At 37.1% G+C, this 26664-nt stretch overlaps 2 protein-coding genes across 3 annotated transcripts; both read right to left on the bottom strand.

Moving 5' to 3' along the window:
• Positions 1-780: 780 nt before the first annotated feature.
• On the bottom strand, positions 781-7278 carry LOC109074277 (keratin, type I cytoskeletal 19-like). Its single transcript, XM_019090338.2, has 9 exons — positions 6944-7278; positions 6076-6204; positions 5708-5790; positions 5393-5549; positions 5124-5285; positions 3381-3506; positions 1651-1871; positions 1422-1537; positions 781-1304 (listed from the first exon to the last, which is right to left on the bottom strand). Exons 1-9 carry the CDS (start codon positions 7226-7228, stop codon positions 1198-1200), a joined length of 1386 nt encoding a protein of 461 aa, XP_018945883.1. The 5' UTR covers positions 7229-7278; the 3' UTR covers positions 781-1197.
• Positions 7279-14945: 7667 nt separating this feature from the next.
• Positions 14946-26558, bottom strand: LOC109051493 (trafficking kinesin-binding protein 1-like). Of its 2 annotated transcripts, XM_042766137.1 has the most exons (14): positions 25948-26552; positions 23686-23762; positions 23443-23559; positions 21341-21432; positions 21144-21252; positions 20981-21059; positions 20754-20884; positions 20567-20641; positions 20227-20438; positions 19543-19758; positions 19134-19453; positions 18453-18647; positions 18144-18246; positions 14946-16692 (listed from the first exon to the last, which is right to left on the bottom strand). In XM_042766137.1, exons 1-14 carry the CDS (start codon positions 26078-26080, stop codon positions 16326-16328), a joined length of 2226 nt encoding a protein of 741 aa, XP_042622071.1. In that variant the 5' UTR covers positions 26081-26552; the 3' UTR covers positions 14946-16325. The 2 variants fall into 2 exon arrangements, with proteins under 2 accessions (XP_042622071.1, XP_042622072.1); XM_042766138.1 differs by lacking the exon at positions 18144-18246 and having other exon boundaries at positions 16497-16692; positions 25948-26558.
• Between the last annotated feature and the right edge of the window lie 106 nt (positions 26559-26664).

The raw sequence follows: 26664 nt of genomic DNA, 5'->3' as shown, positions 1-26664 counted from the left end.
ACTCCAGTTATCAAGTGTCACATGATCTTTCAGAAATCATTACAGTTTGATTTGATGCTCAAGAAACATTTCTGATTATTATCAACATCCTATTTTGTGTGGAAATGGTGATACATTTTATTTCTCATGGTAAATAAAGTTCAATGAACAGCATTTATTTGCATTTATCAAATATATTTATTAAATGTATTAAAGCATTTATTAAATAGAAATCTTTTGTAACATTTTAAATGTTTTCACTCTTCACTTTTCATCACTTTAATGTATGATGATTAAAATCTTGCCACAAATGTTTGAGTGGTATCATTTCCACAAAAATGTTAAGCAGCAAAAATTGTTTTTAACATTAATAATAATAAATAGTAAATGATTCTTGAGCAGCAAATCAAAATGTTAGAATGATTTCTGAATTAATCCGAAAGAATCACATCATTGGAATGCATTTTTTTCACAGCTCTCAAATATGGCACAAAAATGGCAACATCCACTCAAAATAACATACTTTTATTTTAAATCAACTTTATGTTCACTTAATTATGATACTGTGATTTCCATCTTTGTGGATTAAGCATTTGATATATGATAGGGATATTTACTTAATAACAAGAATGTCTTATTGTGACTATCAGCACACACCCTTACCTGTGTGTAAGACTATAGCCGAACTTTTAATTGACGTACTGCGACACCTAGTGGCTGATATCACACCAAAATTAACACCACAGTAATTCGTTCAAACTCTGATAGGTGACTGGATGACAAAATAGGAACGCTATATTTATACTTGATCATAAACACATTTTATTCTTAGTGCAAGAAAAAAAAAATTCCAACAATCCCAAAAATCCCACAGAACTGTTAATGATTGATACTGATTTGTTTACATTTAATCTTTCCATTAACTATGATGACAATAAGTCCTCTTTTTCCCATACATGTCCTGGCTGGGATTTCTAAGTTGCCCAAAATGTCCAGGTTTGTCTCATACATTATATGTGTATTTGCATTGCTTTGACCATTCTCTGTAGATCCCGCCATTCTCGCCTGCCACGATTCAAGTATGAAAACAATAGGAAAACACAGGCCATTTAGAAATCCCAGCCAGGGTAAAAGAGGACATATGGCCACCCTAGCCATAACATTTGTCTGTATACTGTAGATTACATGCAAGATTGTGTTTGCTGTTACATTATCTTCTCAGCTAATTTCTTGGACTTGCTCTTTAACAGAAGAAGATACGACTTTACCATCCACAAGCTCCTCCACAATGAATGTCACTCTGCGCTGGTGGTGATGGTTATGCTCTATAAGGGTTCAACAGACACATATGTATTACAGTCTGGTTTCATTCATGTCTACACTGTATTGGCTGAAATGAATGGACCAATGGAGAGCATTTCATTTAATTTCATTTCACTCACCTTGCTCTTCCACTATCTCATCTGTTTTGGTCACCGTTTCTGGCTCTTCTGTCACCATTTCCACTTCTGCCACGCAAGTTTTAGTCATGGAAGATTCACATGTGATTATGGAGGTCCTACAGGACACAATGATATGCTCTGGGTCTCATAGCTGATTCAGTGCATGAGCTCACCAACTTAACTGACATTTAATTTACTGAAAACGGCAAAACAAATCTGTTCTACGTACGTGTGAGCTTCTCCATCCAGCAGCCTCCTGTACTCAGCAATCTCCATCTCCAGCCTCATCTTGATGTCCAGCAGTAGCTGGTACTCTGAAGCCTGTTGTTTGATGTTGGCATTGAGTTTCTCTAGCTCCTCCTGCAGGTGGTCAATGCGCAACTGCAGCTGACTCAGCTGGTCTGAATAGCGCAGGCCTACATCATCCAAACTCTGCTCCAGGTTTTGTTTCTGTGCAGAGTGAGTATACACATAGTACGTAAATTAAATACCTAAGTGGAAATATCATAATATAACCCATGTTAAGTCCAGTAGTTATCTAGATCATGGTCCCCACAGACCTCTGGGCCCTATGCACTCTGTCACCATTTTCCACCTACTAGTGACGCCCCTGGGGCCTCATTTATAACCGTTGCGTACGCACAAAACCTGCCCTGAAAGAGGTGTATGCCACTTCCTATGCAAAAGGTGGGATTTATGAAAAACAAACTTGACGGGAAAATTTGCACACCTGCAAGCTGCACAAAAGTATTGATGTCGTGTGAAGGCATCTCCAGATCATTATGAAAATTCCAATGTATTTGAAGGATACAACTTGAAGAAAACAGTAAGATTTGCATGTTTCCTTTTTAAAATAATTTGTCAATGACGCTCAGAGTGTGCCATTTGTGTGTATGGCACAAATGGCATTTAGTCTGTATCTCATATTTCATTAATGTCTTGTACCTTTGACGGTGTTAAACATGGTGTCACGTGGATGGGAATATGCATAGAAATTATATGCAGATGAGGTTCTGCATAGTAAAACTAGGTGTTGTAAGCTCCATATACGGTTATTTCGGGGAGGTGACGAGGTGGAGATGCACGTATGCACAATCTTCCCCTGACTGGGATTTATAAAGGGATTTTTGTGCAGGTTCTGGCATACGCATGGTTTTATAAATCTGAAAACTTTTGAGCCTACGCAAAATCTGGCTTTTGTGCCTACATACACTTTTAGGATTAACTCTACAGAGAGTTTTATAAATGAGACCTCTGCATGTTGATATTCAAACCAAAAGCATGATTATGAGTGTCACTGTTTTTATAGCATTCAATTAATAAGAAATTACTAGTACCTTATATTTTAGACACAATGTTGTCAGTTACTTTTTGCTTTATGGCAGCAACAAATGCATGCATACAGCTATCTATGGAAGCCCATTTACTCCACTGTATAAAAAAATAGAAAATAAAAAATGTAATTGCAACTTTTTATCTCATGATTCTGGCTTTATGATTCTTGCCATTGTGTCTTTATATCTCGAAATTCTGACTTCTTTTCTCAGAATTGTGAGATATAAACTTGCAATTGCGAGAAATAAAGTCAGAATAGTGAAATATAAACTTGCTTTCGTGTGTCCAACTTGAACATGAGTGAAATCTGTATGGGGAACTTTTTCACTCTTACTGTACGTCAAACTCAAATACAGAGATTCTTACTGAAATGCAGAAATATCTTTTAAACCAAGCAGCTTTCTGATGGACAACAAGGTGAATTCTCATGACCAACTTATATTCCTGAAGTTGTTGATATCATTTACCAAACAACTAAAAATGTGGCTGCACCTTAAATGTAGGCACACATTTCTGCCTAGAATAATAATGAAATAATAAAATAAAATAAGCAAAGATCTTCATATATTTCCTGTGAGTGAAAGGTATGGCTTCATTAAAGAACAAACAAGAGAATGAGTTTACCATTGTGAGAACCCCCTGCAGTTCTATCTCCAGGCTCTGGAAAGTTCTCTCCAGATCAGTGAGCTCAGTCTGAGATGTCTTGATTTCAGTATAGCTGGTGGTCACCTGAGTTTGCAACACCTCCGCCTAAAAATAATGACACAGATAAAGTAATGAGGAATACATGATAATAAAAAATAGAATCTGTAACATGTCTATTCTGAATATTGCCTGCTGTGTGTCTACATTTGAGTTCATAATATGTTGTATTACTACAGAATGAACTGATGACCCAATCTCATGAGAAAATTTAATTATTTTACATTTTAGCATATTGGTGGCAAATATGAATTAGTACGATTTCAGTAGTATGAAATTGCATGATTTTTACTAACCATGAAGGTCCACCACTAAATCTAACCCTCAGTGAGATGTAAGCAGATCATACAAAAATGTATAAATGTGATGAATTCAGAAAGCAATAAGCCCCAAGAAGCCATGGCTTCGCATCGTGCCTAACAACGTCCCTTAGCTGTTATAAATTCACAGTAAACCATGGCTTCACACGGCTTATTGCGTTTATAAAACAGTTATTCCATATATGTAGTAGGGTTTCACAGAATAAAACAGAGCAAATAAAGTATAACGATATAAATAAAAACAGTATTCTTCCACCAAACAATGTAGTTCCTCAGAAATAGTTGTGGTTCCAAAACCATAACCATAAACCAAAACCATAGACTGTATAAAAAATATGGTCGTAGTGTCAGTGACGTTACCCGGAGATTTCTAAAGAGTGTATTTGAAGCACAAAATGTGCGCGTCACTGCGCAACTCTCACGGATAATCAAAAATGGGCAAAAAGGCGGGAGCTGGTTGCTGAAGCCACGCCCACATAGCTCAACGGCAGTGTCAGCAACGGCAATCCACCTGCCACTCAAGTGGCCACACCTTTAATTATGCAGAACTTTAAGGCTTAATATAATTTAAACGGATGAGTTATAAAAAAAATTCACCCCCTCACAGCTGTCATGAAGGGCAAAATTTGTTATATAGACCAAAATCATTTTTGAACTAGGCTGTAAACATGTTTTTTTCTGCTATAAAGTTATAAGCTATAAGCATTTTAACATGGGGAGTCTATGGGACTGACTCCCTTTTGCAGCAGTAATATCATCACTCCTAAAAACTCCCACTCTCAGGAGTGATGATATTACTGCGCCGAGGTCGAAGTGCTGTGAAGTGCTCTTCCGCCATACATTATAGTCATCATATTTATCTGCTTCGGAATTCGCCACTTTTTATTTTGTGTCACCATACTTACTCGTGTAACTGCTCATTTAAATAGGGAAAACATGGAAGTGTTTGGTGGCTTCCAAATTCATCCCTCTTTGGATCCTAAGGAATGAATGGTGCTAAGCTAAACGCTAGCATAGTGGCGCCGCGTACTACAGCGATTAAGTGCACATTGAGGGAAGACAAAGTAGAATATGGAAAAACGGTGGCGTTTTCCTTTAACGATTACTTGAATATCACAATCACATTCCTTTTAGACTCCCATTGTTCTAAATCATCCCATCAGACAGCTGGCATCTCAGTCATTAATAGGTGATTTATTTAAAAAACAATGAGACAATGAATTACATTCAACTCTTTTTATATCTTAAAATACTCTGACTTTCAGATATATGTTCACCCGCCTCTGCTAGGTCTAACATATTGTTTTCTTGAAGGTGAAAACGTGAACTTGTCCTACTGGCTCACCTTGCTCTGGAACCATCTTTCAGCCTCTCCGCGGTTTTTCTCAATAAGCATCTCATATTGAGCTCTCATCTCCTGCAGCTCCTTGTCAAGGTCTGACTGAGATACACAGTCTATCTCCACGTTAACAGAGCCGCTTTGCTGCTCTCGCAACAAATGCAGATCCTGTGGGAAAGAAGAGGAGAGAAAAGAGCAATAATTCTTCCAAAAACTGTTCTTGTGAAATAATTGGTTAATAAATTTGAGAGATTACAGTCAAATGGGAAGGTGACCTCTTCATGGCTCTTCTTGAGGTACAGCAGCTCCTCTTTCAGTGCAGTAAGCTGGATCTCTTGATCTCCAATGGTCAGTTTGATCTCTCCCAGAACCCTCCGCAGTCGAGCCAAATCCGCTTCCACAACCATACGCAGGTTCATTTCAGTATCATACCTGCCACAGCCAAAGAGAAAAAGGAGTATTTCATAAGTTATAATCCTGAAGATGAAGCAACCAACACTGAAAATGGAATATACTGTATGATTCTACTCAAAATTAAAAAGAAAACTGCAATCTGAAAAAGGGAAAGTGTTGATTTAAGCATCACATACTTCAGTTTAAAATCTTCAGCTGTGAGTCTGGTGTTGTCCAGCTTCAGATGGAGCTTAGCGTTCTCCATATAACGGCTGTTAATCTTTGGACAAATTAGAATGTGTGGTTAATCAAGGGATGTTTATATAGATTTCGAATTAGCATGACGAATAAAAAATTACTGCGAAACAAACCCATATATAAGGTTTTTGTTATAATATGATGTAGTAAATGATGATAAATTTTGTGGTGGGGATTATTGCCCTGGTATTTGTGTTATTTGAAACACAAAGTATGGCATAATGGGATTAGATGAGACAGCTTTCACCTCATGCCATTTCAGTCATTTCAGGGGTGTGATCCTAATGATGATTGACAGCAGCTCTACCTGTGTGCGGAGCTCCAAAATGGTTTTGAAATAAGCACTCATGTCTTTGCTCTGCAGCGGTGTCTTGTTGTCATAAAACTCCTTAATTTGCAGATCAAGTTTCTCGTTGGCCTGCTCTAAAGAGCGCACCTAAAACACAACACACATGCGCAGGTCTTCAGAAAATCATTAAAGACAAGACTAGACGGAAGCATGACACATAAAAGCTCAAAGATGAATGTAGCTGAATTTTTCTAATGTTCAATCTTGTATCTTTTGATTTTAGGAAATACAGAAATATAGATGTGATTTAGAATTATAAAAATACAATTATTAATAAGCCTAAATATTTAGAGTAAAACTATTATAAATGATTGTATGAAAATATGACCATAACTTTATACACATACAGCAACCCAAATGCATTTCATTGTTACTTAATAGTAAAATCAACAACTTCACTAAATTTACTATTTCATTTTTTTTTTCTTAAAAAAAATCGAATGCAATTAAATGAATACGAATATAAATTTAGAAAAAAATTATAATTTATACATTTAATAAATGCATTGGTCCATACCAGAGAAGAACACACTCTCTTATATAGAATGTTATAAAAATGTATTAAAAAATATTTTTTAGGGATTTCAGGCTTTTACAAGATGACATTTATTAATTAAAATTATTTTATTTTTAAAGAGTTAATAAGAAATGACTTTGTTAATGACCCTATACACTAATTGTAAAAAAATATTTAAGTATAGAATTTAAAAAAATATAAATACATGTTTTAAAAACCATTCATCAGTATTCATTAGAAGAAGATAAAATATTTTTTTTTTTCATGTCATTTTTGTAACATTTCAAGTTAACCAATACAAGGTGTTACCCGCTCCAGGTAAGATGCCAGGCGGTCATTGAGGTTCTGCATCGTCTCCTTCTCATTGCCATGCAATGCGACCTCATAACTAGCTGTCGTCAAGGATGAGGAGGACAAAGATCTGGAGATGCATGCGCCAAAGCCCCCAGCGCTGCCATAATGTTGTCCACTGAAAGACAAAGAGGACCCTGAACTCCCCAATCCGTTCATGACCAATCCACTAGAGGAACCCAGGCCAGATGACCCGATCACACTCCGAGTGGTGAACGTCTTACTACTGCAACGGACCGACATGGCTGAGTGAGAAGATCTATGGAAGTTAGTATGTCATTCAATGATGAAACTAAACACCTAAACTAAAACACTAAACACTAAAGTCTTATATAGCCCTACGGCATCCCACACGGTGTCAGATTTCCAGTTCCAGTGAATAGGAATTTGAGCAAGACCTGGCTGTGCCCAGATGCAAATTAAAACCACTAACTTCAAAAACCTGCTATCACACCCTTGACCTTCAAAAACCTGTAAAATGATTAGTGGCTTAGAGAGAACTATTTTACTAATTTATACACTGATTGATTATTGGACATTGGACATGTACCAGTTGAAAGTATTTACAGTGGCATTTATGAAAAACTGCAACTTTTTCTTTACTTAAATGTAACATTAATATATATTTATGTGACAGTATTAAAGTCTACATCTTAAACCCATTTTCAGATGTTTGTTTACTTTGTGCATTCACCATAACATTCCTCGGGTTTGCTTTGTCATTTAGGTAATATGACAAACATTGTTCTTTCTCAAGCTTGGGAAAAAAACACTTAAATGTCTGATTGATGTGTCAGAATGAAGTAAAAACTAAACTTAAGTATATTTTTTCTCCATTAGCATAATGCCAGATCACCATCTCTTGAAATGTACAGATGTAACCCCTGATAAATCAGATTAGCTGCTGCTGTTGACAGTTAGGGGATATACCTGTTGAGTGAATGTGAGTGAATGGAAATTCATTGGTAAACGATCATGTTTTCAAAACTTTTTTGACTTCTACTGTCAGAACTTGCATGCAAATTCGTCGGGCCAAACCCATTCTGAAGAAAATCTTTCAGTCAGTAGGTTTTTGCTTGTAAAAGCATGTATTCCACTTTGGTAGATTTCCAAAATCTGTCACTTACATGCATCTTTCTTGTAATTAATGAAAATCATTTCTCTACAGTGTAATTTCAATTTTTGTTTTTTATTGTTTTTACTTGTATTTAATGTTTCTTGTTGAATATGATTTTTTTTTTGATATTAATAGTTTTTTAGTTTTTTTGGAATATGTTTTAAATTGCACACACAAGCTTTTTTTTTTTTAATTGTGATGGTAATATATAATATATATATAGAATATTCTGTCATCATTTACTCACCTTCATGCTGGTGGAAACCTGTATGACATTCTTTCTTTTGTGTTGTTTTTGTTTATTTGATGTTGTTTTGTGGTAACCAAAACTGGTTATTGATATTCCTCAGAACATTTTCATTTGTCATTCAGTTTTGGACCAACAAAAGCGTGAGTAAATGAAGAGTGAACTATTCCGTAAAGGTTGTTCTTTTCAGTCATTTCATTCTTGTAATGATGCTTTTTATTTAATTATGATAACGGAACAGTTGTTTCATTCCAACGTTTTTACTTTATGCATTAAAAAAAAAAGAAATTTAATTTCGAAATTACAAACATGCTCAACATAGAAATGGTTTGTTTCAGTCATTGTACAGTCGTGGTCAAAAATATTGGCCCCCTTGGTAAATATGATCAAAAAAGGCTGTGACAATTCATCTGCATTGTTAATCCTTTTGCTCTTTTATTAAAAAAATTCACAAAAATGTATCCTTTCATTGGATAATAAGAATTTAAAACGGAGGGGAAATATCATTATGAAATGAATGTTTTTTCTCAAATACTCGGTCACAATAATTGACACCCCTATAAATTTTTATGAGTAAAATATCTCTGAAGTATATTGCCATTCATAGTCACAATTTTGAGCACTCCAGCATGATTATAAACATGAAATCATCCAGCTCTGGTTTCCTGTTTCACAGAAATATAAATAGGAGGGAAAATGAAGCCCAAATTCCCTTAATCATCCATCACAATGAGAAAAACCAAAGAATTATATTTATGATGTGCAGCTAAGATAATTGAGCTTCATTTCACAAATTAGTGAAGTGGCTTTAAGAAAAGAGTTAGAGGAGTGAAAATTCCCATTTCCACCATCAGGGCAATTATTAAGAATTTCCAACCAACAGAAAATGTTACATAAATTCATGGAAGAGGACGTGTGTCTATATCGTCCTAATGTGTGGTGAGAAGGAGAGTTTGAGTGGCTAAAGACTCTCCAAGGACCACAGCTGGAGAATTGCAGAAAATAGTTGAGTCTCTGGTTCAGAAAACCTTTAAAAAAAATTGTCAAACAGAACCTACATCAACACATGTTGTTTGGGAGGGTTACAAGAAAAATTATCCTAGCTCATCCAAAAACAAACTAAAGCATATTCAGTTATCAGACATGACTGGAACTTTAAATGGGAATGGCTCTTGTCAGGTGTTCTCTAACCTCATCAGGCATTATAGGAGAAAATTTAGACCTGTTAAACTGGCAAATGGAGGTTTCAAAAAGTAATGAATAAAAGGGTGCTGTTAATTGTGGCCAGTGTTTATTAGAGAAAAACATTTATTTCATAATGATATTTCCCCCCATTTTAAATTCTTATTATCCAACGAAAGGATACATTTTTGTGAATTTTTTAAATAAAAGACCAAAAGGAATAACAATGCAGATGAATTTTCACAGCCTTTTTTGATCATATTTACCAAGGGGGCCAATATTTTTGGCCATGACTGTATGTGAACTGGATGTTTAATATGTTTACCACAAATTATTGGACAAAATGTGACTGCCATTATGTCATCATTAGCCAATGCTAAAGATATGGAAAGGTGGAAAATGCAACACATCGAACTGAGCAGCATCTGATGTCATATACCTTATGGCTATGCATTCAACTGTGGACTGGCAATTGTTTGTTCCCCTCACTCACATGATAGCACAGAATTGTGTTCTTGAGTAAAATCTTTAGGTACATAAAACTAATGTTCCTGAAAGGAAGCAACAGACTCCTCCTCGGCAATAAAAATCAAAACCTCTGTCACAGCCTTTCTCCATCCGTTCATTTGAATCAATAAGACAGTTTTTAAAAAGGACAGTTATTGATAGTACATCATATAATATTACATTAGGACAATTGATTAGATGAGAACTCGGATGCTGACGTGAATAAAAAATCCAAGGCTAATTCTTTTTTAGAGGTCAAAATCATTTGAATGCTGTGTTCTATGACTTTCCTGATCATTTGTTTCTGTAATGTTTGCTATGTTAAATTCTCAGAACAGACTATTGAATTTCCCATGTTCATTTTACTGTCCTGTCTGACGTATCATTTAAACATCCTCCTCCTCCTGAACATTAATGATCTGACTCCATTGATTCACACCTTTTTTTAACCCTGAAAAATTAAATATAAAGGGACTGAGATGTTGTTTTGGATTAAGGTTTTATTCGTACACAGTTGAAAAAGTTTGTGGCTCAGGAAAATTCAGGTAAATCAGCTTTTTCTTAATGTTTAATATTCCCATGCCGAAGAAACCATCTTAAATTTTTTGGGGTTTTATATATATATATATATATATATATATATATATATATTGTAGGTGGTTTCTAGCTGGTCATTAGCATGAATAAGCTAATCTAAACTGGTCTTTAGTTGGTTTAAAGCTTGTTTTTGGACAACACGGCTATTTGACCAATTATTAAGCTTTCTGAACAGGCAAGAAACCATTTAAAAATTAATTTTATGCTAACATCTTGAGTTAGATTTCCAGCAGGAATGTGGGCATGTTTCATGTTAATTTCATTTGATACTAACATTTATTTTAAACACTTGTTTTTGTTTTGTTTTTTCACAGAAACGATGGCCAAGTGTATAGTGTTGACCACTATAGCGATGCTGGCGATGGCATGTGTGGCCTCTCCTCTGTCCAAAGACACAGCTGCGCACACAAAGACAACGGGACGGTTCCCGGAGAGACCGCCTGAGACACCCGAGAGACTGGAGTCCCGTGTGAGTCGTTCCGTGCATATACCGGAGGATCAGCGCGAGCTCGTGTCCCGGCAGCTGTTGCAGGCACTGTCAGGTGCGTGTCTCTGGAGGTAGAAACATTCGAACAAACGAAGCCTCAATCTTACTTGCTGTTCTTCGTGTTTTCGGCAGAAATCATCCAACGGGAGGACTGCGTTTCAGATTATCAAGGATGGGTAGACTTTGGACGCCGGAGTACAAACTGAGATTTAACTGTATGAAAAGTAGTAAAAACTTTGTCATTAAATATATTTGCAACAATATGTGTGTGTGTGTGTGTGTGTGTGTGTGTGTCATCCAGGTGCGAATTTCACATTTTATATAGCCTATATGCAGTACATAGATTAGATTCAACTTTATTGTCACTGTGCAGAGTACAAGTACAGATCAATGAAATCTAACCAGAAGTGCACATAACATAACGGCGTATAAAATAAAGAATGTGTGTATATACATTAAGCTTTATGACATATAGTGCAAGTTATGAGGTAGGAGGGCAGAGACCATCAATGCAAATGACTGTACATACAACACGGTGCAAAGAAAGTATAAACAGAAGATGCATTGTACAGTGAGTATAAAAAGAAGGTGCATTATACGGTGAGGTATGTAAGTAGCATAAGTTTATATATGGCCAATGACCATAACAGTGCAAATGGCATCCGGATGTAGAAATGTGGGGAATGTGCAAAAAAATCAGAAATGTGCAAAACAGAGGGAATAATAAGAACACTGTGAGTGAGGATTGCAGACAGTTTATTGTTCAGTTCACTCTTTTATATATATATATATATATATATATATATATATATATATATATACATATATATATATATATATATATATACACATACATACATATATATATATATATATACATACATACATATAGCCTATATATATATACACTCACTGGCCACTTTATTAGGTAGGCTACACCTTGCTAGTACTGGGTTGGACACCCTTTTGCCTTCAGAACTGCCTTAATTCTTTGTGGCATAGATTCAACAAGGTGTTGGAAACATTCCTCAGAGATTTTGGTCCATATTGACATGATAGCATCACGCAGTTGCTGCAGATTTGTCGGCTGAACATCCATGATGCGAATCTCCCACCACATCCCAAAGCTGCTCTATTGAATTGAGATCTGGTGACTGTGGAGGCCATTTGAGTAAAGTGAACTCATTGTCATGTTCAAGAAACCAGTCTGAGATGATTTGAGCTTTGTGACATGTGCATTATCCAGCTGGAAGTAGCCATCAGAAGATGGGTACACTGTAGTCATAAAGGGATGGACATGGTCAGCAGGGCTGGATTGGTAATAGGGCATACCTGGCACTTTCCCGATGGGCCGACGCACCTAAGGCGCCGACAGTGGCCCATTTGTCTCCTGTATTGACAGTGTAAACATCCAGTCACAATGCGCTACAGACGGAGCGATTAAGTATTTTGCTCCGCCTATAAAGATCGCATCACCCCAACTTCTTCCTCTTCGGCTTTTCCCACGTTTTCACAGCAGCTTTATCAAGACCAGGCTTGCTCTGCGGTGAGTGATGCGGGCCAAGAGGAGAGGAGAAAAGTTTAATCGGTAAAGTGCTTGATGGGACTCGCAACGGAGGCAGGCACCTATTTTTTACATTTTAACATTTTTTTAATAAAACATAAATTCGTCCTCCGCGAAGTTTTTGGGCCATTGCGAATAAAGCTAGATTTAAATAAAAAAAAGGCACGATATTATCGGACCCTTACGTTTTATTCTTATCCAAAACAAGATATGATATAGCCTATGTCTGAAATATAGGCTACAAACATACAATACCAGTCAAAAAAGTTTGAACAGTAAGAAAGATCCAAAGATTGGAGTCAGTATAACTTTTTTATATTTTTGGGGGGAAATGTTAAAAATTATTACTTTTATTTAGCAAGGATGCTTAAGATTGATCAAAAGTTACGATAAAGACATTTATAATGTTACAAAAAAACTATTTTTCAGATAAATGCTGTTCTTCTGAACTTTCTATCGATCAAAGAAACCTGAAAAAAATCTACTCAGCTGTTTTCAACCTAATAATTATAATTAATGTTTTTGTTTTTTGAGCAGCAAATCAGTAATAAATTTCTGAAGGATCATGTGACTGGACTGGAGTAATGAAGCTGAAAATTAAGCTTTGATCACAGGAATAAATTATATTTTAAAATTAATTAAAATAAAAAACAGTTATTTTAAATAGTAATAATATTTCATAATATTACTGATTTTGCTGTATTTTGGATCAAATTAATGAAGGCTTGATGAGAAGAAGATAATTATTTTTAAAACATTAAAAATCTTACTGTTCAAAAACTTTTGACTGGTATATATCTCGAAGTGGTGGTGGGCCAACCTGTACCAAAAAATGCCAGGGCCGATTTCTTGTCCCAGTCCAGCCCTAATGGTCAGCAACAATACTCAGTTAGGCTGTGGTGTTTAAACAATGGGGCCCAAAGTGTGCCAAAAAAATATCCCCCACACCATTACACCACCACCAGCAGCCTGAACCGTTGAGACAAGGCAGGATGGATCCATGCTTTCATGTTCTTTACGGCAAATTTTGACCCTACCATCTGAATGTCGCAGCAGAAATCAAGACTCATCAGACCACGCAACATTTTTCAATCTTCTATTGTCTAATTTTGGTGAGCCTGTGAGAATTGTAGCCTCCGTTTCCTGTTCTTAGCTGACAGGACCGGTGTTGTGCCCAATTTTGACCCCCTGCCAAATTATTACCCCCCTCGTTCAAATCGCTACCTGATTGCCTAATCCTAACCCCACCCCCAAACCTACTCCTAAACCTACCAATACTAGGGGGGTAATAATCTAGCAGGGGGTCAGAATTGGGCACAAGACCAGCACCCGGTGTGGTCTTCTGCTGCTGTAGCCCATCTGCTTCAGGGTTCGACGTGTTGTGCATTCTGTGTTTTTATGTGTCTTACCTTGGTTGTAACGAGTGGTTATTTGAGTTACTGTTGCCTTTCTATCATCTCTAACCAGTCTGCCCATTCTCCTCTGACCTCTGACATCAACAAGGCATTTTCGCCCACACAACTGCCACTCACTGGATAGTTTCTCTTTTTCGGCCCATTCTCTGTAAACCCTAAAAATGGTTGTGTGTGAAAATCCCAGTAGATCAGCGGTTTTTGAAATACTCAGACCATCCCGTCTGGCACCAACAACCATTCCATGTTCAAAGTCACTTAAATCCCCTTTCTTCCCCGTTCTGATGCTCAGTTTGAACTTCAGCAAGTCGTCTTCAACACGTCTAGATGCCTAAATGCATTGAGTTGCTGCCATGTGATTGGCTGTTTAGCAATTTGCTTTACCAAGCAACTGAATAGGTGTACCTAATAAAGTGGCCGGTGAGTGTATATACATACATATATATATATATATATACATATATGTATATATATAGTTGTATGTATATATATATATATATATATATATATATATATATATATATATATATATATATATATATTGCAAAATTAATTAATAATGGCTGACTGCAAATAACACATTTCTTCAATGGAATTGCTGAAAACTTGCTTTGTGTGATGTTACATCCACACCATGTGTGTAAAAGGATGTATACAATAGCCTCAACTGAGAAAATTCACCACAATTTCTTTAAAAAGTCTGTCGCCTTCCAGGTCAGTAATTTATTCACACTCTTAATGTGTTTTCAGACCATTTGTATACTCTGTTTGCTGTTACCATGTAGTTTTTTTAAAGTAAATAAAAAAAGATTGGACACACACACATAAACACACAAAGATAAGCATACAGGTCAAAAATACAAGGAAATCTTTATTGCCATTTAACACAATATCAGTGCCTGAAACAGTCACCTGGTGAACTCAGGGGCTTTTAATTCATCGTGAGGCTATACAGTGTCTAAACGTTGTTCTAATATAAAAATACAGCGATTACTCAACTTTTAACCTCTAATCCTTGTGTAAATGAACAATTCTTTATATAATTTTATTTATTTATTTTTTGACGTAATCTTTATGTTTTTCTAAACAACTCTTTACACATTCTACAAAAATGGTGACCAGGCAAGCATTTTGTTTCACACACAGAGTGGTATTTAAGATAGAGATTTTTATTTAAATATATTACTTTTTAAATAACCACTGAGTCGTCTGAGACTTTAGATCAGTGAATACTACCCTCATCATGCCCCTTTGAAATTTTCAAACACATACAAAGCTTTCTCCGTATACAGATGTATTTCTGTTCACTTGGTTGACAGACACAAGCGGACACAACAGAAAATGTTGATAGAGAGGAGAAGAAAGCAAAATCTGTGTTCAATGAATAATCCAGTGATATAAATTCAGCCCTCGATGACTCAATGTTAGAATTACTTAACTGCAGAAGAAACTGTGTCATATTTATTACTGCATCCCTGATTCTGCTAAAACACAATCATATGCACTACAAACTTTACAGGTGAAAACGTGTCTGTGACATTAAAGTTGCATGACATACGTGTGTGTGTATGGGTGTATTTGCATTAAAGCACAGTGAAAATAAAGCACAAGATCACTTCTATTTGCTCAACAAGACTGTATAATGTTCCCTAAATTGACCACCAACAGTCATCATAAATACAGCTTCTGATTTTTACAGTGTTTAGACTGCAGGTACAGTATATAACCTCACATAACGTACCCTGCATTCCCTAGGAAAAGGGATCTGGATTCCCTGAAAAGTGCTATTATGAACAAACATAATTCTCATGAAGCAAAACGCACTACTGACACTGATGCTTGATTGGCAGCAAGCAAAAACTGAGGCCACGTAGTGCATTTTTCTGTAGTGCTGCTACACAGAACAATTTCATAACAATAAAGTAGTGATTTCAAGACTCAACAAAGGAGGACATTATTTTGTTGAACAACAAATGTTCCCTTCTTAAGAGTGTTTAAAGCACCCGATGACACCAATGATACAAAAAACAGGTGTGTTTGACTTCATAATGAAATCTTTTTTGAGGTGCAGTCCATACCTAAAATTCCGAGTGCCAAAAGAAGTCACTATGGAAATTAAAACTTGATATGGCTTTCGGAATGCCCCATTACAAATGGGAAAAGTTAAGCTGCATGCTGAGGGTGGTGCACAAAATGGCACCTTTAATGGTGAACGGCTTTTTGTGTTTCATGGGGGGCTGTTTTTTCTCCTTGAATCCACAAAGCCTCTGGCAACCACTTTGTACAGGCCCAGGCTTCTGAGTTTTTCCACAAGATTGACACTGAAAATGTTTCCCTGCCATTCCTTTTCTCTTTTCTTCTGTTCACTTCCTGCAGAGCCCCGTTGTGTTTCCTCTGAGGATGCGGTGGCTGTGTGAATGAGAGGGGAGTCGGGATGAATTGCAGCTGAGATGCCGCGCTCTGACACAAGTTGTAGCAGACCGAGGCAGGAGGTCGGGTGGAGGTGTGATGTGGACCCAGAGATGCACTGGAGCCCTGATGACGTCCTCACGTGCTCACAGCTCCCACAAGCAGATGCACTGTGGGGCCGAAGGCTGGGGAAAGAACAAGCAAAATGGGATATTTTAGTCAGCCAAACCACACCAAAAATAATCAGGGCAGGACACAAGTGTTAATGCATAACATGTATGATCATGCTGATAAATAAAAGAACGTAAAGATGAGACTTCAACAGCATTTATAGATTTAAGACTTGAGTGTGACAGTCTAGTGTTAGAGAGTCATTCTCAAAATAGGACATTTTAGTCATGATAAAAGATTTCAAATATTCAGGAAACCCCATATAAGAAGGTTATTTTCATTTTATATCTTATAACATGTTAATGATAATATAAAATTGTTCTGAATCTATATACTTTACGTACACTTTACACATCAAAAATAATTTGCCAGATGCCTGAAAAATCCAAAGTCCTCTTCAGCTGGTATATCACTTAGATTAAATGAATAATTTTTTAAAAACATATTTTAGCTGAAGCATTAGTGAACGTCTAACAAGTGTACAAAAAGGCAAAGCTAATCAAATAATATAAATAATTAAAAAAATAATTAGTGTCCATTTATTTTATGTCACTGGTGTTGTCAATGTTATAAACTAGTACTTTGAATATATATATATATATATATATATATATATATATATATATATATATATTTTTTTTTTTTTTTTTAAGTTACTTTCAAGGCTGTTCAAATATGCAAAGGTGATTTTCCCATGATGCTGAAGAAGTTATTAATATACCTTTAAAAAAAAAAATTTTCCCCACTTGGTTCATTTACATGTGTCACTGGTGTAAAAGATTTATTAAAAAATATTTAAGGGTAAAATGAATTCAAATTTGTAAAAAAACTGTTTTTAATGACAATTTGTCACTGGTGTTACGATTCATGTTTCAAACATATAAAATAAAATAAAAAACACCAACTTTTATGGGAGAACTGAACTGAATTCATAACTTCAGCATTTTTTGAGAATGATCATACTACATTAATTTCCCCCAGTAAAACATGACCTTAGCATTATGTTAAAACAGATGTGCAATAAGACATAACAGCACTCCAGCAATACCTAAACCTATATCTGTAGGGGAGAAGACGGAATTAGTAATAAAATGTCCTGATGCTGTTATGCTACCATGTTATGAAACCTAAGGTTAGAGAGAAAGAAAGTTAGGGTTCAAAGAGACCATGCCTGACACGCCTTACTTTATGGAGGATGGTTTTATAACTTTACAAAGAGCCGGTTCCAGCCTTCCTGTTACAGATGGAAGGAGGCAAAATAAGAAAAAACTAAATATTAAAATTACATTTGGTTGTGAACAGACACAGACATTACTGATATTCCCCAAGTGCCTCATTTGAATCATTTTAGCATTAAGAATTAGGGCTGTCAAATTTAATACTTTAACAACTGCGCAATGTAGCCTAATTAGATTTCTTGCCAGTGTGTGTTTCTTGTGTGGGCATCAGTGTGATCATGTCTTACCTGGTGGAGAAGGAGGAGAGGAGGGCAGAGGGACGGAGGATCTGACAGCTAGTGGTCGGGGGGGTGTTTGAGGTCTGAGGGATGTTATGTCCGGATGAAGGGACTGCGTTTATGTGAGGAAACACAAACACACGCTAAACCTCAGTTATGCATGACAGTTACCTACAGCACTACACTGAAGTCACGGTGGAATAAAACCATGATAATAGCTAGGAAGCATGGGAAAGAGTATAAAAATAGTACATCAAGAATCAAACAAACCAAAGAATTAAGAAGAAAATGTGTTGCTGTAGGTGAACAGGCTCTTACCCACAGTGCCTTTCGGGGGGTTTGGGAATTTGGACAGATCAGGCTCATCTTCCTCGAGGTCGTTGAGGCTGTAGACATGTTGAAAATCTACATCCAGCTCTCTGAAGTCTTTGGTGAGGACACCCGGCCGTGGGTGCAGGATGCCCCCGAGATTGGGCTTGGCCAGCTGCTGCCATTGGTGCAGAGTCACTGAGCCTGTGGACAGTGGCAAAATGAAGTAGACTGGTCAATAAAATTGTTTTTCATCTATTAATATTCATTTTGATATTTTCAGGGGGCCATGAGTCTCAGAGTGGTACAAATGTCCTGATATCAAAATGCTCTTTAAAAGAATTAAATATTTAAAAGAAAGCCTTATAACATAGTTTAGAATAATCTTTTATTATTAATATTTTAAGGTAAAATTTACTTAAATGATGCAACTTGGTTTAACTTCATTATCCATACATCATGTTTTAGAAAAAACATGTTAAAATATAAGTATCAAATATGATACGTTAGGCTTTTGATGAACATTTATCTCTCATCTCATAATTGCATTGCATTGAATTATGTTTTGCCCCCAGAATAAAAACTACAGAGCTCTGATCAGAAAATTAAGCATTTAAATATCATCTTCCTGAGACATATGTCCCTCTTTCATGACTTGTATTTAAGCTACATGTGTGCGCATCTACTGACCCTCCAGAGGCTTGACTATCTGCAGCCGTTCAGGCAGGTACGAGCGGGAGGAGCCTGTGCCTGAGGAATGAGTGGAGGTGCCGGAGTAGTTAGTTCCTGTGGATGCAACGCTGCCATTGGGCGTCAGGAAGCCGCTGGAGCCACCGCCACTGCCGCTGCTTCCACTCTGCAAGGCGCGCAGTTTCCTTTCTCTCTCCACCTCGAAGAAGGGCCGCTCTGATGTGTGGCTCTCCTGGCGCTCTGAAAGAGACCGGAGCGCTTCCTCTAAATCCTGCCCACCTGGCGTACCTGGCTGGCCCAAACGCTTCGACTCCAGTAACCTATGCAGGAAATATGTCTTTATTAATCGATTCATTCTTAACTGTCAAAGTAATTTTTGAGAAAATGTGAAACTAAATAAGACACCGACCCATGATCCTGTGTGTGCATCGGAGGGGAGTGCTTATCCTCCATGTTGACACTAATATTATCTGATTCATAAAAACTGGTCCGTGGTGTACTGATCCGACTAGAGCGTAATGATGCAGGGCTCGAACCCGGAACCTGCGGAGAGTGAATCTGAGAACGTAGCCGAGCTGCTTGATTGGCCACCTTCACGGTCTCAAACACCCGCAGCGGATGATTCCTGTGCAGAAAATTCAAGAGAATCACATCATGTTACAGTCCATTTACAGTACATTAACATCAACACATGTTGACTAGGATTTGAATAAACTGCAATAAATAAATAAATAAAAGTCTTTTTATTATGTTTCCAGCTAAATATCTTAACGTTAAAGGGGTCGTGAAACTGCCTTTTTATTATTTTGCACTGTTCTCTGAGGTCCACTTCTATTTTAAAATGCACCATTTATCCTTGTCTCGGCAAAGCTGAATTCCTTCAGAAATCATTCTAATATGCTGATTTGGTGCTCATGAAACATTTCTTATTATTAACAATGTTGAAAACAGCTTAATATTTTTGTAGAAATCCTAATACATCGTTTATATTTAAAAAATATTTTTTGTTTTACAGATATTTGAAATGAATATATACAATGAAATATATTTTTGTAGTATATGAACAGCTGCTGGATGTACTCAGGTGACTAACTTGTATTCAGTGGGCGCTGGGCTGTCCAGGCCTTTCCGGAAGGTTCCTTCAATCTCAGCAGCAAGTGAATCCATTGGGACGACCGCTGCCAGGGTGCTATAACGCTGCACGGTGCAGTTGGGCAGGCTCTTATTGCGCAGGTTTTTAATGTCCTCTCTGGCTTCATGGAGCATGTCTTCACATTCAGAGTACCTCTCCTGCAGTTCCTTCAGCTGCCACCAGAGGGAGACAGAACATCATCAATTGACACTTGAGACACAAAAGCCATTTATCGAAAACCTTAAATCAGAAATAAAATGCTAGGGTGCATACTGTGATACTGATATTGTGAGGAATGTACCTCTGTTTTAAGCTGTGACTGGCATTCCCGAGAAGCATTCAGATGTTGCGTTAACTCCTCGTTCTCAGTGCTGAGCTGAATTTGGAAGGAAATTTGATGTATTAGTTTATAAAAATGTATTCTCTAAATGGTGTAAAAGAAAAACAGAGCGAGTATGTGTGTGTGTTTGTGTGTGTGTGTGTCTGACCCCTTTGCAGCGCTGCTCCAGGTCTACAATCTGTCCAAGGAGGGCACTAATCTCCTCTTGTTGTCTTAGCGAATCTTCCATCTTTCGGGCCAATTCCTCTGACAGAGACACGACCTGCTTATTCGCTGTTGCTGTTGAGAGAAAGAAGACGACACTTTAGTCTGTTATCACGAAAACTAGTTTGAGATACTCAAAGAAGAGCTGGGAATCATGGGTGATTTACTCACAGAGTTCGTCCACACACACCATCATAAGCCGTTGCTCTTGTTCCTCGTAACTGTTGGTCTCAAATGTCAACTCGTTGGCCTAAAAAACAGTGATTGGTGTGAAAACATGTACTTAGCTGTAGCGCAACTTTTTGATATGTTTTGCAGATGCATTTAAGCATACCTCGGTGCGCAATTTAAAGTTCTCCTCTTCTAAACCCTTGAGTTTCTGGTGCAGGAAGTCATAATTCACACAGTTGCTAAGAGATGAGGACGAATCCTTCTGTATAAGCCTGAAGGAGGACGAGACATTAATCAGTATGGCAGAATTAAGTTGTTGATCACTGTGTGTGTGTGTGTGTGAGAGAGACGTAAACTCACAGTGTTTCTGAGGCATGCTCTATATCTTCAGTGCTGGCATAAAAGTGCAGGAGGTCGTCTCTCATGGAGAGCTCATGACGCAGCTGGGCAATCTGTAAGAACAGACCCAGAGTCAGTGTTTGCATCCATACAACACAAAACACTTGAGTGCATCAACATATATTATATCATTAAGAAGGACACTGCTATTAAACTCTGCTTATAAGTATAAAACATATCAAGATTTTTTTATGCAAATGTAAACTGTAAATGTGAACTGATGGATCGACAAGAAGATAAATGCATTATAAAAATCTAAACAATTAAGACGACAGTAAAATATATTTATATGTTATTTAATTAATATATAATTTGATTGACAACTGTTTAAATTAACATAATAATTCATATTTTTGACTACATTTTTATACAAATGGTTTAAAGACTGAAATGTGATTTTTATCATTTTATAAAACTGTATCTGAACTGTAAATCATGCTTATTACAGTCATTTTCCTTTTATTTGTGAAGGTCTTAAAGTATTAAAGGTGACCTATTATGCCCCTTTTTACAAGATGTAAAATAAGTCTCTGATGTCCCCAGAGCGTATATGTCAAGTTTTAGCTCATAATACCTCAAAGATAATTTTTGTATAGCATGTTGAAATTGCCACTTTTAGGGTATGAGCCAAAACACGCCGTTTTAGTCTTTGTCCCTTTAAATGCAAATGAGCTGGTGCTCCCTTTTCAGAAGAGGGCAGAGCTTTAAGAACTCATTCTCCGGCATACTGCCAACAACAAAACAGGACAATATCACGCAATCTGATTGTACTGTGCATAGTAAATGCGCATTAATGAATTACACACAGGGAGTACGGGCGATAAAAAAAAAAAAAAAAAGCACGGCGCATGGTGCACATCTGATCTGTGCTATCACATTATGAGCTTGACTTCACAATGCTTTCATATGCAGTTTTTAACTACCACATTCATATTTACGATCATTCTGGTAGAACGTGAATTCAGCATCAGTGAAAACAGGCAGAGAAAATGGTAGCTTTAGCAACATTAGCCTTCTCTAGAGAGCCAAGAAGCTCTTTTGGAAAACAAAATATGATGCGTGATACTTTCTTTGTCTGGAGCAGATGCTCGTGCATGAAGCGTTGGTATCGATCCCACTTTTAGAATCAACCTTTGCACAACTCCAGCGCTGAACTGATCCTCGTATGTGAGGCAGTCCGGCGTATAATGATTAGCACAAACATATAGGACTTTTCCGGGTTTTTTTCATGACATTTCCTTCGAAAATGAAATTTAACCACGGTGTCCTTAGCGGTCTGTGGAGACCCCTATATCCGTTGGTGCATCCCAACACACAACACTTATAATGCCTCTTTGGCGCTGACATTGTGTCTCCAGCAGCTGCAGCAAGAAAACAGTAACATTACCATTTGGCGAACTGCTGCTTCTCACTCAGGGCGGTGTCTATGCTAATAGTGCAGAGATCATCACGAATGGGCGGGACCTTCCAGAGTATGACATCACAGTACGGAGAAATCTGGAATCCGCTCATTTGGAGAGACTGTTTAAGATTTATTGGAATTATAAAAAATGAGTGGGTTGATTTTTACTGGCTGGTTATAGGCTGGTTGTTTTCACACACTGCGGCCACACAACACCTTATAAAAGTAAACTTATACATTTTTGCATAATAGGTCACCTTCATTGGTCTGGCAAAACCCATCAATTCATGTTTTTAGGTATATAAATGTCCGGACTTCGGCTGGTGAGGAACATTCATTACTGGACCTTGAAACAATTTTGGTTAAACACCCCTGCCATATAAAAACAGTCAGTACAGTATGATAAGCTCCAAAAAGGATAAAAACACCATAAAAAAATTCTAATTACTGATAGTGATTATCAGTAAATTAGATAGATAGAATGATAGATAGATAGATAGAACGACAGATAGAGCGACAGAATGATTAAAAGATTGACAGACTGACTGACTGACAGATAGATAATACTACATGAGTAAATAGTGTAAATGAGTGAATAGATACACAAAGATTCCTATTCCTTTAAAAACAAGCAAAAGCATTTTCTTGTAAAAGTAATCACCTCTTCCCTGGTGATTTCCAGCTGTTCATCCAGTAGTTTGTTGCGTTCAGTCAGGGCTTTATTCTGCTTGAGAAGCGACTGGCCAATCCGGGCTGCCAATTCCAGATCCCGCTCTTTCTGCGGAAGACAAGCATGTGCGGGACTTTTATGATGTCATCACCGAGGCAACAGTGGAAGGACAGTGCAGTGGTATCATTTATGCTATGTTTGAGACTGTGAAGCAAGACATGTTGTGTCTCTCACCTCCTCAAGCAGATGTGTAACTGCCTCGATGTCATGATACGTCTTTGTGATTTGACCAACTCTCTCTGAACACAGCACTGCAGAGGAAAAAAAGACATTGAGAGGAGGGATGTGAGAAAGAGGCTGTTGAAAGCTGACTTATGGTCTCATGAAACAAAATCTAATAAAAATGATAGTAGATGTCAAAATAATGTCACCGTATGTGTCAAAAAAGACCTCTGATCAAACACTGCTTGTAAAAGTGTGATCTGTGCAGAACTGCATTATACAGCACTGTAGAGTCAATGTGACCCAACCACAACGAGACAGGGACAGAGACATCTCTGCAGTCAAGAACAAGAGCCTCTTAGCCTGATCCTCATTAAGGGTTCATTCTCTTATTTTCATCCCCGCTCAAGATGATCTGGCCTGCATTTACAAACGTCTTCTAGACCAGTGATTCAAAGCCAGAGGTTTTTTTTTGTGTGAAAAACTGCAATATAAATAATTAATGGAATATCAATAAACAAATAAAAATAAATAAATATAATATAATTGATTTTAAATGTACTTTTAAATTAATTCAAATTTAAAAATATTAAAATAGTAACAAACGTTTAAATATTACAATATTTTACACATATAATATCTTATTATTATTCTATTATTATTAAAATGTTGTTGTTGTTTTTTTGTCCTGTCCTGTTTGACAAATCTTTAGATCTTAATTTTTGTAAAAATGAATCAAGAATGGTGATCAAAACATATTTGCAGTATATATGAACAGCTTTTTCAAGGCAGGTTCCAGAGCGTGCATTTTTATTTTAGGAACTATTAAAATAAAATATATAAACTATTAATAAATACATAAATGGAACTTAAATATTAAAACAAAATGATCAGTTCTATTTAAAAGAAAGGGGAAAAAAGTGTCCAAGATTTACAAATTTACTAAATGATATTCAGTGTTAAGGAACGCAACAGTGGGTTTAGGGTGCTGCTGTCAAATATGGACACTGCTTTTTTACTACTTACATTTTTTAAGTTATTGTGCAAAGCACTTCCCTCTACATAAGGACATAATATTTTTCTGCTGTTTTCAGGACAGGTATTTTCACATGGTTGGTTCTTGCCTTCACTTGAGGCGTAATCAAATTTCATCTGGAATGAGACATGTTTGACTTCGCTAAAATAAGAGCTTGGCAATGTTTCCCAGCTCTGCAAATGACAGCTTAGCACACCAAAGACCACATTAATAAAGCTTTAACCTTCTACATAGAGACACTCAAATGCACTGCAAAAATGGCAATAGCAAGTGAAATAATAAAGACCTGTTCAAAATTCTTCTTCGAGGTTCCTCACAAAACAGTTGCTCGAAATGCTAAGCTGCAGCAGACAGGGTTGCAGACAGCAGGGGAAATAAAGTTCCACACAAATAATTAAATGCAACTGACCATATCATTGTCACAGTTTGGATAGCAAATCAAATAGGCCTATTAACATTTTGAAAATCTTTTGTTGTTGACTGTGCATCCAATGAAACTCTGGAGTGTTTTGAAAACCATCAAGACATTACACAACATTACAAAAACAAACCCACAGTTCGATAGGAATGAAGACAATCATGATTGTGTTTTGACTGCCGAGAACATGACACCACTGAAATTCAAGACATTCAGAAACAGAAACTGACATTTTTGTTTACTTTCTAACACAATAAACAACAGTATTATTAATGTCCAACATCAAATGTGAATCCTGAAGCAAAACCAGAGTAGTAGTAAATAGCAGATAACGATTAGTGTCAGAATGGGCCAGGCCAGGGACAGAGCCGCTGCTAAATCTGCTCACCTGGCCTGAAAAGAGTTCAGTTCTGCTGTGATTTACGTCACTGAGAGAATTAAAGACATTAAGGACAGTAAGACAGTAATTTGTACTATGTGAAACTGGAATGAGCTTCTGTGACTGGACAGATTAAAGTGATTTAGCTCTTGTGGAAAGGAGGGCAATTAATTCTATATCCCTCAATTGACCAAGTAGGAAACCATGAAACAGCAATTTCAACCTCAGAAAAGAGCTAATCAATTCTTCAGCAGATGATAATGTGGATATATTGACATGCTATGCATTTTCGATACCCTCTTCAGCAAATAAAGACCTTCACGATTCACGTCATGCTATCTCCCCTCCGGCTTCACAGCATGCAGCTCTTTCATATAGTTCTCCTGTATAAAAAAAACTCCTCTCTCACACATTGTTTGTCTCCTTATCTTTCTCTGTTACCTTGCACCAGCTCCCTGCACAGTCCCTCAGTGTCTGGTTCCTCTTCGTCCTCTGGTTCTTCATCATCTTCATCAGGGCTGGTGCTGCTGTCTCTCTCGCTCTCGTCCATTCCTGAACTGCTCCACACTTCCATTTCTGCACTCTTGCTCTGCTATATCTGTCTGCCTCGAGTTTTTCTCTCTCTCCACAGTCTGTGCCAGGCTGATTTATGACACGATCCGTCTGTCTGCTGCCTGTCACCACTGCTGTCCTCTAGGCTTTATGCTCACTTATGCACCTTTAAGCTCCCAGACTGCACATGCTGACGTTGTTATTGAATCTTCTGAGTGTGTGTCACTGCAGCTCATGCCACCAGCAGCTCAGACTCACCTGGCTGCTCTGAGCCAGGAGGAGATCAACTCAGAGAGGAGGAGAGGGGACGATGGCTGAAGGAAATTTAGGGTATAGATGATAGGCCAGGGGATTTGTGTGTATTACTCTAGTCAGTTTGAGTTTTAGATCATGTTTATTTGTGAATCAATTTTGCTGATTTACTTTGAAACAGCTTGTGTTATTGTGTGATGGAACACCCCCTGTTCAAACACAATTTGGTACCTTCCAGATTCATGTCATAATACTGCTGCAGCACAACAGAGAGACACTCCCACAATCAGAGGACCCCCATCAGTGTTGCTATTGTTTATAAACTTAAGTTTATATTTATGAACTTAAAACTTT

Source organism: Cyprinus carpio, chromosome A11 (genome assembly GCF_018340385.1).
Source record: "Cyprinus carpio isolate SPL01 chromosome A11, ASM1834038v1, whole genome shotgun sequence".
Classification (NCBI taxonomy): domain Eukaryota; kingdom Metazoa; phylum Chordata; class Actinopteri; order Cypriniformes; family Cyprinidae; genus Cyprinus; species Cyprinus carpio.
This window is presented reverse-complemented; position numbering and strand designations above follow the sequence as displayed.

Coding starts and splice junctions, on each gene's coding strand:
- LOC109074277 (XM_019090338.2), bottom strand. CDS start 7,228: ATGTCGGTCCGTTGCAGTAGTAAGACGTTCACCACTCGGAGTGTGATC. Junction 6,205..6,943: donor TGGCATCTTACCTGGAGCGG/GTAACACCTTGT, acceptor GTTGTGTTTTAG/GTGCGCTCTTTAGAGCAGGC. Junction 5,791..6,075: donor TTTTGGAGCTCCGCACACAG/GTAGAGCTGCTG, acceptor ATTTGTCCAAAG/ATTAACAGCCGTTATATGGA.
- LOC109051493 (XM_042766137.1), bottom strand. CDS start 26,080: ATGGAAGTGTGGAGCAGTTCAGGAATGGACGAGAGCGAGAGAGACAGC. Junction 21,060..21,143: donor ACTTTAAATTGCGCACCGAG/GTATGCTTAAAT, acceptor ACTGTTTTTTAG/GCCAACGAGTTGACATTTGA. Junction 18,247..18,452: donor CCCCCCGAAAGGCACTGTGG/GTAAGAGCCTGT, acceptor ACATAAACGCAG/TCCCTTCATCCGGACATAAC.